Raw genomic sequence first — 12427 nt, 5'->3', positions numbered from 1 at the left:
ACAAACATTTTCACGTGACAACAGCCATGTGAAAGTGGTCACACTTCACAAGAGACACAATCTGATCTTTTTGGGAAATGCAAATCTTATTATGTGTGTGTCAGGATGTTTTCCCCAAAATGAACACAGTCTCTTTCAATGCAGATATGTGCATTATGAAACTCCACCACAAATGGATGACGTGCAGGAGACAGTACTAGAAACAGGATGTAGTATGACAGTGGAGTGATGCAATGGAAACTTCAGCCAGCAACTGGGGTCAAACCAATTTTCGGGGGGTTTAGTTTGGAGTTTTTTTTCTCACCATTGCCAGAAATCTTGCCCTGATTCTTACCAAAGCTCTAGTCACCCGAACTTAAACTGGAAACAGACAACTTTTTCCCCTCCTAGCGTTTCCGAGCAGTACTATTGTTGGCTCGGCGCTGTCACAAAAACAGCTGATGGCTTTTCCTCTTTCCACAGTCGCAAACAACAACACAGGACAAAACACGAGTTAGTGAACCAATCCAAACGCAGATGGATGTCATTATCCTATAGTTTTAACATTGTGCAATCAACATTTACTTCATAACAAAAAGTTGAGTGGAAAACTTTAATGCCAGTTTGAAACAGTAGACATTTTTTAGCTGTGCTAGCAGCTTGGCTGAATGGCTAATGTTTGTTGTTCAGTCCAAACTGAAATATCTCAACATTAATTTAATGGATTACCATGAAATTTTGTTCCTTAAAGACACAATCTGTGAAGTTTGACGAAGTTTTAACAGTGAGAGAGAGCTGAGTTGTTGTTGTCGCTCCTTCTTCTGAGATCTGAGTTGTTGTTTTTATGCGTCACTTGACCGAAGAAGATAATCTTGATCTGTGGCTGCGATGTCACCGTCCTAACATATCAGAAATCTCCCTGAGGACGTGCGTGGACTACATGAGAAGCTGTGGTACAGTAATTCTGTCAGATGGGACTGGTTGAGAAAACAGAGGAACTGGCCTGACTGATCCAGTGTCAACATGACGTTCCCGTGGTCGACTAAATGCCGTCACATTCCCACGATGCTTCTACCAGAGGGGCTCACACCACTGCCCTGCTGAACTTCTGTTCATTTCTACGGGATATTTTTAAGAGGAAAAAAAAACGTGCTCCCTTTTGCTCCCTGAGAGCCTAACAGGGTCCCCGTGCCGAGGCGCTCTCTTGGGCCGATGCGCTGATCGGATCCAGATGCTGCTGAAGTGTGGAAGGGGACAGCAGAGGAGTGTGCAGGCTTCACTGCAGCACTGATTGATAGGGGTCAAGATGAAGTTGGGAGTCACGTTTCTTGACTGTGATCCCTCGCTCTCTCTCTCTCTCTCTCGTCGTCTGTCTCTCTAACGCTCTCACTCTGCCCCATCTATCCTGTCTGCTGTCAGGCTGTCTCCTGATGCCTGTGTTTTATGTACCCTGTTGAGACGGTGTGGAGCTCGGCGGGGCGCAGACAGCGTTACGCTCCACGTCTGGCTCGTTGCCTCACCTCGCTGAGCGTTTAATGAACTCTTTTACGGTCAGAGGCTAAAACCGCAATTTATAGGCACCGAGAACCAGTTTTCAATGAATCTCTCTATCCGCCCATGCTGTGAGATGTTAATTACAGTAAATAAAAACAAACAATTAATGCAAAACTCTAGTTGAGAGTAAGAATGGAATTTTTTTTTTTTTTACATTTTCCAGCTGTGTGCAACATTTTCCACTTTACGTTTGCCTCAGAGAGCACCACACAGTTACTGCTGTGTCCAGGCTGCTCAGATTATTCACTTCTATTTCACTTCACCTTCAAAAACACATTACTCGTGTTTGTTTTCAAAGGTTTTTGAAGCATATAAATGAGCCTTTACGGTTAAGATGGACATGATACTGTTGAATAAACAAAAACACCACCTCTTCAACGCAGCCTAAACAAAGCATTACACGCTGATGTTTTTCTTGCAGAACCAGACTGTTTTGCATTGTAAAAATATTGCTTTTAGTGTGTCCGCCTCCTGTATTTTCCCCCTCATAACAATACGAATATGTTTGGGCCCTATGCCGCCTCTGCTCTGAAATGTTTGGGTTTTTACATCCCTCAGTAAATGTCCGTCCTTTCTTCCCTCAGGACCATGCCGACTCTGCAGAGCTCCGTCGTCCTGCTGCTTCTGAGCTTCCTGGTTGGTCTGAGCTTCTCTCTGAACCCGAGAGACCCGAATGTGTGCAGCCTGTGGGAGAGGTGAGGCCCGCCGGACTGTGACAAACAAATAAATGTCGCTGCTGTTGTATCCAATCAAACATTTTCTCATACAGCGCTGCACACATACTGCAGAGGGTTTACTTTACAGTTCAACAGGATGCACGAGGGTCGAGACATTCATACGTCACGTCATGACAAAGACAAACAGCTTCACTGTGTTTTATACTCGCTCCATACTTAATGAAAACTGTCATTTCTCTTGCTTTACAGCTGAAAACCATTTACCTAATAGTGGCCATTCCCATTTTACAACAGGAGATGTGTAACTAACAGTCGGTGGACTGAAAGACATTGCCATTGTTCTGCCTTTCAGCTTCACCACCTCGGTGAAAGAGTCCTACTCGCATCCTTACGACCACGTGACAGAGGAGCCCTGCTCAGACCCTCGGACCTCCTACAGATGCACGCGCCACAGGTAGCAGCAGAGCGATGACTCAGTTCCTGTTGGGTTTACTTCCTGTTCCTGTCAGTGGGGGGTCAAAGCGTCCTGTTTGTGTTATTCTTTCAGGATCACCTACAAGACGGCCTACAGGCAGGCGGTGAAGACCGACTACCGCAAGAGGTACCAGTGCTGTCCGGGCTATTACGAGAGCAGAGACAAATGTGTCCGTAAGTATTTATGGAAACCATTTAACAATCCAGTCGCCCGTGTGCTTTTTTATTGCCGAGACTGACAGCAGGAAAGCTAAAAGTAAAAACAGAGGAGGGGAAGAGGAAGAGGTTTGGCATGATTCAGTCGTCGGCCTGCAGGGAATCATTAGAGTCCAATGAGGCTTTAAACGCCATCAACACAATTTAAAAAGCCTGTATTGAGGCCAAGCTGTCTGTTTGTCAGGTACCAAACCAGCTCAGGTGTTGAATACAAAGTCTTGTCCAGTTCAGGGTCGTAAAAAATGAGGTTGTACTGTAAGTCAAAGTAAATCACCCGTCCTGTTCCTTAAATTACTTTTTCCAAGCCACCAAAATAATTACAGTGTTTTAATCATTAGTTATATTAAAATGTTCCATGAACATCTTAAGATTTTATTTTATTTATTGTGAAATTAAACTTCTGATGGAGAAAACCTGCGTTCTTGATTTTTTTTTTTTTTTGTTTTAAGGATTTTGGATAGATATGTGATTATTGATCCCCTGCAAGAGAAATTCAGTTTGACACAAGGGAACAAACAATAGCAAAAAGTAGTGTGGGTAGGAGTTGGCTTACGTGTAGTCAAATCTAAAATCTCTCATCTAAAAATGCTGGAAAATCAACCCGTGAAATGTCCACAAAATATAACTCTTTATTTATAGAACATAATCTTCTACTCAGTTGTTAAAAAGCCCAAATTCCCAGAAAACATACTGAGGACACGACCTCAATGATAGCTACAGCCCTGTCCCACCCATGGGTGTGGCTGTAACCCCACGGTCAGTACACACCTCTTAAGTCAGACAATCCAAACAATATCAGCAGAACATTGAACTAACACGTGTATAAACAGATTTATGAGCCACTTTGGGCTTTAGACATTTTTCTAATGTAATAAAATAGAAATTGAGGAGTCTCCTCGGGGGGATTTAATCTGTTTATTTCCAATTTCTCACAGTTTCTGGTCCCATTTAAACCATGAAAGCATGGTTCTTTGTTCGCAGATAAAAAGTTATCTATTTGCAGGCTTGATGTTGAAAGTCAGTGTTGCACAATAGAGCCATAGGTGCACATGTGAAAGAGTCCCTGGCTAAAACACAGTTCAGATGATGTTGGCAGATTGCTGCTGGCTGTAATCCAGCCATTACCAAAATGAATGCTAAGGTTGTGGTTTGCATGAGAGACGATGTTGGAGAAGAAGACAATCACATTTCTGAGTCAGATCCTTGTTATTGACAGTAAGGGTTTTTTTTTTTTTTTTTCTTTCCATGCAACGTGCTTAGTCAATATGAGGAGCATATGACACTGGAATTACCACAATTATAGGTTCAGTTCCCACTCGGGCTTTTCCTGCTGAACATTCACAGTATGTTCTGGCTCTACGAGCTGCAACTCTAGCTAAACTAAACTTTGTGTTGCTGACACTGTGAAAACCCTCATACACCCTATTTTTTTCGTAATTCACATATTTTCACTTCAGTTCAAGAATCTCACATCATTTCAACAACTGTTATTTCATCAACGAAGCATCTGTTACTGATGAAGTCAGAGGTGTGGCACTGCTGCCTGTACAGCTCAGGGTAGAGCGACACAGACTGCATCATGTTAACAACACTATTGAGGGGTGGGGATTAATAAGATGTCATTGATACAAATGCCATTATTTCTGAATGGTTGATTATTTAGCAATTTCCTTGTTGATTCTTGATCAATAATGAGCAAATCGAGCCGGCTGAAGCCTGAGAGCCAGCTGTAGTAACAGTCTGTCATCATCTGAATGGATAACATGACGATAAAAAGAAAAATATCTGCTAAGCCCGCCTGTGTGGTGCTGATGTTTTATAACACAAGATATTTAGCCTCGGAGTCGGTAGCAGATATGCTGTTCGGTTGGGTGCAGTGGCTTTCTGGAATTTCTTTAATTGAAAACGCTCAAACTAAAATCATCAACAGAATGTAAATAAATCACACTTTTGACATTATGATGTCTACGTTTTTATTTTGCAGAGAAGTCTAATGAAGTTAGCATGCTAGCCAGCTAGCCTCGACCCGCCCCGCTTCAAAGCTCCTGTGCTGGCGGTGTATAGACTAACACTCCCCTGTTCCCCAAGCTTCCAGTCCGAACCGCTAGCTGCTCTGCAAACCAAGCTAACTAGCTAACAGCAGCTGCAGTTAGCGGGAGTTAGCAGTTACTCTGGTGATCCCTGTTTGTTTTGAGTATAAATTGACAGGTGACAGCTGAGAAGCTCGGAGGAATATGGTTCATGTGGATCGGACTATTTGGAACTGGTTCTCAAAGGTTCCTGCTCTCGATTCCCATCCTAATATCATCAGTGGTCCACACGTAGCTTGACTTTACCACCAGGCCCAGTGTCCCTTCATGTAGGACTGATGCTGCCAAAGCTCCATATCAAGTTGTTCAAAACAAGGGAGGCTTTCAGATGTCAGGTCAGGACCTATTTTATTGGAGTAAAGTGACACGTTTTTCTTTGGATTTCACTCAGTTCGTCCGTTTTTGTTGTATTTTAGATGCTTTGATCTGATATTTATTTAGTTTTTGTTGTACTGTCTTCTAACATTTTGGGATCCAGCGTGGAAATAAATGTTCTGACTTCAACATGTTGTCCTTTGGATTCACTGTGTTTTGTGGATCCATAAATAAATCAAAATCAACTATGTTTGAAGGGGAAAACAATCCTACATGTGGGTTTGATTCGTGACTCAGTTGAGACCATGATCTCACCCTAACAAACTCAGCTTTTTTATGTAACTTCAGTGATAATAAACTCAATAAAATCAGTCCTAATCTTAATTTAAGTACTCTTGCTCAAAATCAAATGTCATTTTAATGCATTTCACACTAAATGGGTGCAGTAGTTGAAATAAACAGTGAACTAATTGTTGTCATCTGAAAATACCGGACTGATGCAGCTGTCAACAGTTTGCTGACACACTGTTATTGCTGACAGTCAGCGGCGACTTGTATAAATAAAGTGAAACCATACTCAGCCTCACATGGGTCGAGAAAATTCTACCTTAGCTTCACAAACCTTCTCATGCGCCCCTGGGTGATCTCAGAGACGCAGGATGGTAATAACAAGGTTTCTGTGCTTGGTGCTTGGAATACTGTCATTTAGGAGATAAATGTTTTTCGTTCAGCAGCCGTAATATGCATTTTGGTTTGTTTGTTGTTGAGGCACCTTTCGCAGCAGCCTCATGTGACATTGCAGACTGTGTGTGTGTGTGTGTGTGTGTGTGTGTAGGTCCTTTTTTGTAGTCAAACAAAAGAGCCCACTAATCGCTGTTTTGAGTTTGTAATTGGAAATATCTCTGCGATGTATCATCTGTCACTCCTCCTAAAGCCACTTTCTGTACAATGTTTTTTATTTTTAAACACATATAATTACCTTCCGGCTAAACTTACCTCCTCCATTCGATGACAAGTTGGCCTTTCCTTGGATCCCCCGAATCTCCAGCCTCCAGTATTCACACACCTTCAACCGGAGGGGAAATATAATCAGTGACATCATTATTTATTGTGTTCGGATCAGAAGAAAAATAAGTGTGCGTGTACAGCATGTGGTTCTTTGGCGTGGGTTCAGAAAAACACTTCTAGTGTAACAAAAAATGAAGAGATCTCTGGCAGAATTATTAGTCTTCAGTCATAAATGCAAGTTTGAATTAACTTAATTAATAGCAGAACCATTTACGATGTTGGCAAACACGCGGCTCTCTCCGAGAGGAAGCTCCTTGACAGTGTGAATGGTATCTGACACACTGGTGCTTTCAGCTGTATGGCTGAGCCCAGCAGGCGGCTGGCAGCCTCCACAATGTTTATTATGGGTGGAATACATTTAGAAGGAAAGAATGTAATTCAGTTGAATAGACTTTTGATTGAATAAGAAAAAAAACATGAAATAGTGCACAAATAGATTTAACTGATGGTGTTTGTTAATAATAAGAGGTGGAGTTAGTCCACACGTACTGTACTTCACTCAAGTAGAAGTACAGATACTTGTGTAGAAAAAGACTCAAGCACTGATTCAACATCTTTACTCAAGTAAAAGTAATAAAGTACAGACTCTGAAGTGTACTCAGAGTATAAAAGTGAAAATGATCCCTCTGAAGGACGTTTCTACCAGCCATCTCTCTGCAAAGTTAACTGAACCTCACCTCATATTAATTTAAATCAAAGACTATTAAACTTTTAAAGGATTTGTCCGAGCTGTTCGTAAACACACCAGAAAGATAGCTGATCGTTGAGTCTCATTCCCAGGATGTCAAATTATGGCATAATGACATTTTGGGTTGGTAAGTCGTCCCGAGCAGCAACAAAGTGAGAAAATAAGAACATCCAGGCAGAGAGCTGCAGGGTCTCTGCAGATACGAGACACTTACATGCCTTTCCTCTCCGTGCCAGTCTCCCTGTCTGTCTGTTTCTGTCTTGTTACGTCTTTTCGTTTCGTCTCGCTACGTCTGCTGCGTGTGATGCACACTGACAGGTTCTTGTGATGTTGGGAAGGTGGCGTGCAATGACACAAAATAAGAAAAATTCCCATCAAATGCATTAAAACTAAGGTAATGAGTCTGTTTTGAAGATGTAAGGAGTAGAAAGCACAGATATGTGTTAAAATGAAGGGAGTAAAAGTAAAAAACTTTTCAGAAAAGTTAAGACTCATTAGAAACATAGATAAACATTTCTGTAGCACTTTTCTTATATCGAGTGTTTCACATTTGAAAGAGCAACACACGTAACACAATTAAGACACATAATTAGTACCTTGGCAATGTTATGGACAGTAAACATGTGGTGTCCATGTTATTGGTAAGAAAATGATTTTTAAAGAAAGGGCTGATAACAATTCAACAAACTGAGCCTTCTGTTGCTCCTTATCTTGCAAAAAAAAGACTTGTGTGTTTGCACAAAAGGTTTCAATCATCATTCATCAGTTTTCTCTCTGGTTTTGTGTTAATGAAGCCAACACGGAGCGCATATGAGTATAACAGGAAACGGCAAAGTTGACCGAGGTTTATCCGGGTACCGAGCTTGCTCAACTGTTATTGGAGCACAGAGTGAAAATGGGCGGGAATCTGGAAGGGTCAATTACTCTTGAGAAATATTCCTGTTTATTCTCCCCCCAAACAGTGAAATGAAATATCCGCCCCGGGTTATTGGGCTGTGGGGGTACGCACGACGTGACGGAGCCAAGTAGGACCAACAACACTGGGAACTAATGTGCATTCAATCTGGCTTGTACTTGATCCAGTTTGAGAGGCTTCAGTGACATGGAGAACAGATGTTTACAACAAATATAGAAAAGAAAAAGAAGCAGTTTTTTTTATGGGTTTGTTTGTTTGTTTGTTTATTTGCTTGCTGTGTTTCTCGCCTTTAGTTTTCTCTCTATGCCGTGCAGCAGCGTCAGATAACTGCACACCTTTGCTGTAATGCTTCTACTGAATCCTGAACTTTTCTCCACAAAGCCGGGTCTGTTATAAAAGTGTGTTTCTCATCAACAGCTCGCTGCACCAAGGAGTGCGTCCACGGCCGATGTGTCGCTCCGGACCGCTGCCAGTGTGAGGGAGGCTGGCGAGGCGACGACTGTTCCAGCGGTATGAATCAGCCTTTTCCCTTCGCTCGCAGACATTTCCTCACTCTCCCTCTCATTTGCTTTTCCTCCCATCGCTCTCTCCCTCTCACTGTCTCTTTCAGGTGCACACACTGACACACACACACACACACACACACAAATAAAACGCCACATACACAACAGGAAATGACAACTGGCCATTAGTCAAGTGGCCGATCTTCACATACACCGCTCCATCACACGCAGAACGCCTTTCCATTGGAAACATCAAGGGAGCATTACCGCATGCACAGCAGTGAGTCATCACTGTCAGCCCCAGTCCAGAGAAACAGTTTACTGGACCTGAAGGACACCGAGCTGCACCTCCACCTCTCGCTTACAGTCACTTCTCAACATTAATGATCACAATAGCTCATTTTTTTAGCAGCTTTCCTTAATAAACGAATAAAACAATCATACTTAATAAAACTGAAAACTCCTGCTCCAACAGATATGTAACAAAATAGCACGAGAGCAATAAGTTATGAGTTTAAGACCGTGTGATGTACCGAAAGAAGCCAACGTCAATAAAAAGAGTCAGGACCGACATTAAAATGGCTCCTTTTACCAGTTATGACTTCTTTTACGAAACCAAAGTCAGCAGAAAAGTTATATAATAGTTATTAAAGGCACCAGCTCAGAACAGTAAATCAAACCCTGTTTGTCTTCTCTGAAATCTCCTTAAAAATCTGATCGTCCAAACAACGGCGAGTGTGAAACCAGAGCCATATTTCGCGGGGCTGCTGTTGCCCTCATTGAAGTGAAGTTTTCCACTACCTCCAGCCCGTTTTCATGGCAGTCAGCTGGGTCAATAGTACACAGCCATCCTCCATTTTCCCCCCTCTGCAGAGAGAAGGAATTAGCTTTAACGGGTAGCGGTTGATGTCCTGACAGGGGGATGATGGGAAGGGGAAATGGAAAATGTTACCCTACTCTCCTTCTCTTGCATGGCTCAGCTCCCTGCGTCTCTCCTTACACTCCCTCCTTCTCTCCCCTAACCCTCACTTTTTTCTTTGTTTTCACTCGTTCACTCTGCTCCTCTCTCTTCTTCCACTCCTCCTCTCTCCAGCCTTGGCTGCACTGCATCGTCCTATAATGGAGTCTTTCTGGCAGAACGGGCCTTACACTTCCTGGATGCCTGTGTGTTGAGCTATCTAAGTATGGGAAAGAGGAGAGGGGCCTGAGGTTTTTCATGCTGAACTCTCCTCGGACTGTTTGCCCATGAATATAGAGAAAAGGGGAGAGGAGGGGGAAATATACTCTTTGCTCCATACATGAAAGACTAGAAGAAGGGATGAAAAAGGAGAATATATAAGCAATGACGCTGATGAAGGCAAAAGAAACGCAGGAGTGGGGCTCATTGAAAGCTATAAAAACCTCATGTCAAAGTATTTTATACTCGGCTGTACGTGAGCTTCCAGAGCAGATTGTGACAGAGGGATCCGGAGAGCTTGAATCAAAAACGATTAGCGAGGGACGGTTAGATGCCCGGGAGATTATGTGGACTTTGGATGCAAAGCAAAACCCAAACCACCACTTGAACAATTCTCAGAGGGGGAGGAAGAATGTTCCCACCATATCAGAGTGCATTCCTCATACAGGACAGCCAAGAGATGCCAGTTCTGAAGTGTGTGTTAATCAGTGGGTTTACATGCACACAGTAGTGCTGATACTGGTTTGTATTACTGTTCATGTCATGTTGTTAATGATACTCTGGATACATTTTTACTTGAGAGCAAGAATTTCTGTTTGTTTTCAAGGTTTCAGAAGACCTAAATTCACGATGACGACATGCTGCAGCGATTACACGCAGCAAGATTTTTAAGAAAGGAAGAAATTACGAGGACAATTAACAGAACAAACTGACAAATCGCTCGGTTTGGTCTTGTTGGAAATGATGGTTGTACTAACGCCAGTTTAGCCCCATGGAGGAGTGTTGGAATTAAAATGTAAAAGCTGAAAACTAACCGCGGATCAGGGGAAAAACTAAGTTAACCTGACGTGAAGTGAAGCAGATGAATGTTTTTTTCTGGAACAGAAGCTTTTTTTGAGAAACAAAAAATACAGGATTTTCCTAAAGTTTGATTTAAAGTCATTAAGTTCTAATAAATATCATTAAATATGAGTTATTTAATGTTAGTTATCTTTTCTTTTAATCCACATCTTTTGACAGAATACTGTTCATGTTGGACCTAATGTGTGACGGTAAGAAGCTGATTGAGAAAAGAGGTTTTCTGGGTTTGATCTGGTTGACATGCTAATCCAGAACACACCCTGAACTTCTCTTGTGTTTTCTGCTTTTAATTTGTTTTCTAAAACATCCCTCAGTTTTGTAAATTTGGTGCGCAAAATATTATGTTCCGATACGTTGACTTGTTTACGAGGGGTCGTGGTTTACACTTCAGGGCGACTGCATTGTGTTGTGTCACTGCGATAAATAATCAAACGTGTGGTAGGTCACTTTTATGCACAGATGCAAATGCTTGGGAGGATAATTGGCCATGAAAGCGTTTTTTTGAGGTCAAATGTCAAACGTCTTGCAATTTTCCATGACAGAGATTAAATCAAAGTGAGACTTCGGATAAATGTTTGATGAAGGTGACCGAACTGAGCGGCACCAGCAGAGAGAAGCTTTGCTCTCGAGGATGTGTGTTTACGTGCAGATAAACAAGCAGATGGGGAGAGTTTTGATATCCATCAGCGGACAGCTTCGTCTCTGCCGGCTGGTTGCTCCAAAAGCAAAAATCACACGTCCAATCTGGTAAATTTCACCCGTTTACTCATCTACTGTCTGGATGCATCAGCCCTGCAGACCCTTCAGTAAATCTCCCCTTCTGTCCTGGAGAATGTCTGCGTAAACATAATCGCTGCTCCAGCTGAGTTTCTCATTACTCAACGTGACACACTCCTGCAGAGCCCCCCCTCCAATGCCCACGCGGAGAAACAAGTGAAGTTATGATTCGGTTAAACAAAGGAGGCAGGGGTCCTGCTCCAACTTAGTGCAATAAACACTACAGTCCAAGGCAGTGTGCTCAGCTCCAGGCCCAAATTTGGCTTTACTCTACCTTCTGTGTAATTATTGTCAAAGCAGTCCTTGTGCTCTTCAAAGCCGTGGCAGGGCATATGTTCAGCGTAGGAAAAAGGTAGGAGGGGGAATGCGGAGCTCCGGCTTCGGTGCACAAATGTCTGAAGGATGATTCACAGAGGTCGGCATGAAATTGTTGGAATTGTTTTTCAGCTCGAGAGAAGATAACTGAAGCCCGTCCACGAGTTACGTCAGGGCGATTGGGTGTCACATTTTCTCGATTGGTGTCCAAAGTTCGAGACAGGCGAAGTTATTGATGAGAAATCTGAAGAATGCACCCTTGACCAATCTGGGTTCTCATAATACGACCCAGTGGACTGAGATCTCTTCATCGTGAATTGAAATCCAAACCTTGTGTGAACCTCCGCTGCACGCTAACCCCCTCCCCCGGAGCCGATCCTCAGGCTTCTGTAGAATTAACCATTCAAAACTCCTCCGTCCTGTGAGCTCCATGCAAATCTCCCTGCCAGCTCCAAATTATTTGTTGGTAATATAACACTCCAGTGCTAAACGGGAGGATTTGGTTTGTGGAAGCATGTGTGGAAGAGTCAGTGCTTCATGTCATCCTCGAGCGCTCCTCATCTCTCGTGTCTGTTTCTGCATTTAATCTGATTTGTTTCTGTTTAGTTGTTTTTAATGACATCACATGTTACTGTAAGCGTACGCCACAGTGTGGAGGAGGAAAACTGCGTGAGGAAAAACAGAAGGGACACAAGACGATCATGCGAGCTTCAATAATCATGAGTAATCGTATTTTGCTTCGGTGTTTTTATTTAATTTTCCAGCATCAGCAGAGTAGGCTTGACTCAATGTTTGGAGTAGAGGGCATATTACTGGA

At 42.7% G+C, this 12427-nt stretch overlaps 1 protein-coding gene across 2 annotated transcripts in view; it reads left to right on the top strand.

Annotated features, from left to right (window-relative positions):
* pear1 (platelet endothelial aggregation receptor 1) overlaps positions 1-12427 on the top strand; it is a 55892-nt gene that overhangs the window by 24389 nt on the left and 19076 nt on the right. For both annotated transcript variants that reach the window (XM_084357348.1, XM_084357349.1), the window contains exons 2-5: positions 2118-2228; positions 2563-2664; positions 2758-2858; positions 8395-8487. In XM_084357348.1, coding sequence (XP_084213474.1) covers positions 2122-2228; positions 2563-2664; positions 2758-2858; positions 8395-8487 — 403 coding nt within the window. In that variant the 5' untranslated portion in view covers positions 2118-2121. The remainder of the gene's footprint in view (positions 1-2117; positions 2229-2562; positions 2665-2757; positions 2859-8394; positions 8488-12427) is intronic.

Source organism: Pagrus pagrus (genome assembly GCF_965226575.1).
Source record: "Pagrus pagrus genome assembly, chromosome: 7".
NCBI classification, from domain to species: domain Eukaryota; kingdom Metazoa; phylum Chordata; class Actinopteri; order Spariformes; family Sparidae; genus Pagrus; species Pagrus pagrus.
The sequence above is the reverse complement of the archived record's forward strand: the minus strand, read 5'-3'. Positions and strand labels throughout refer to the sequence as shown.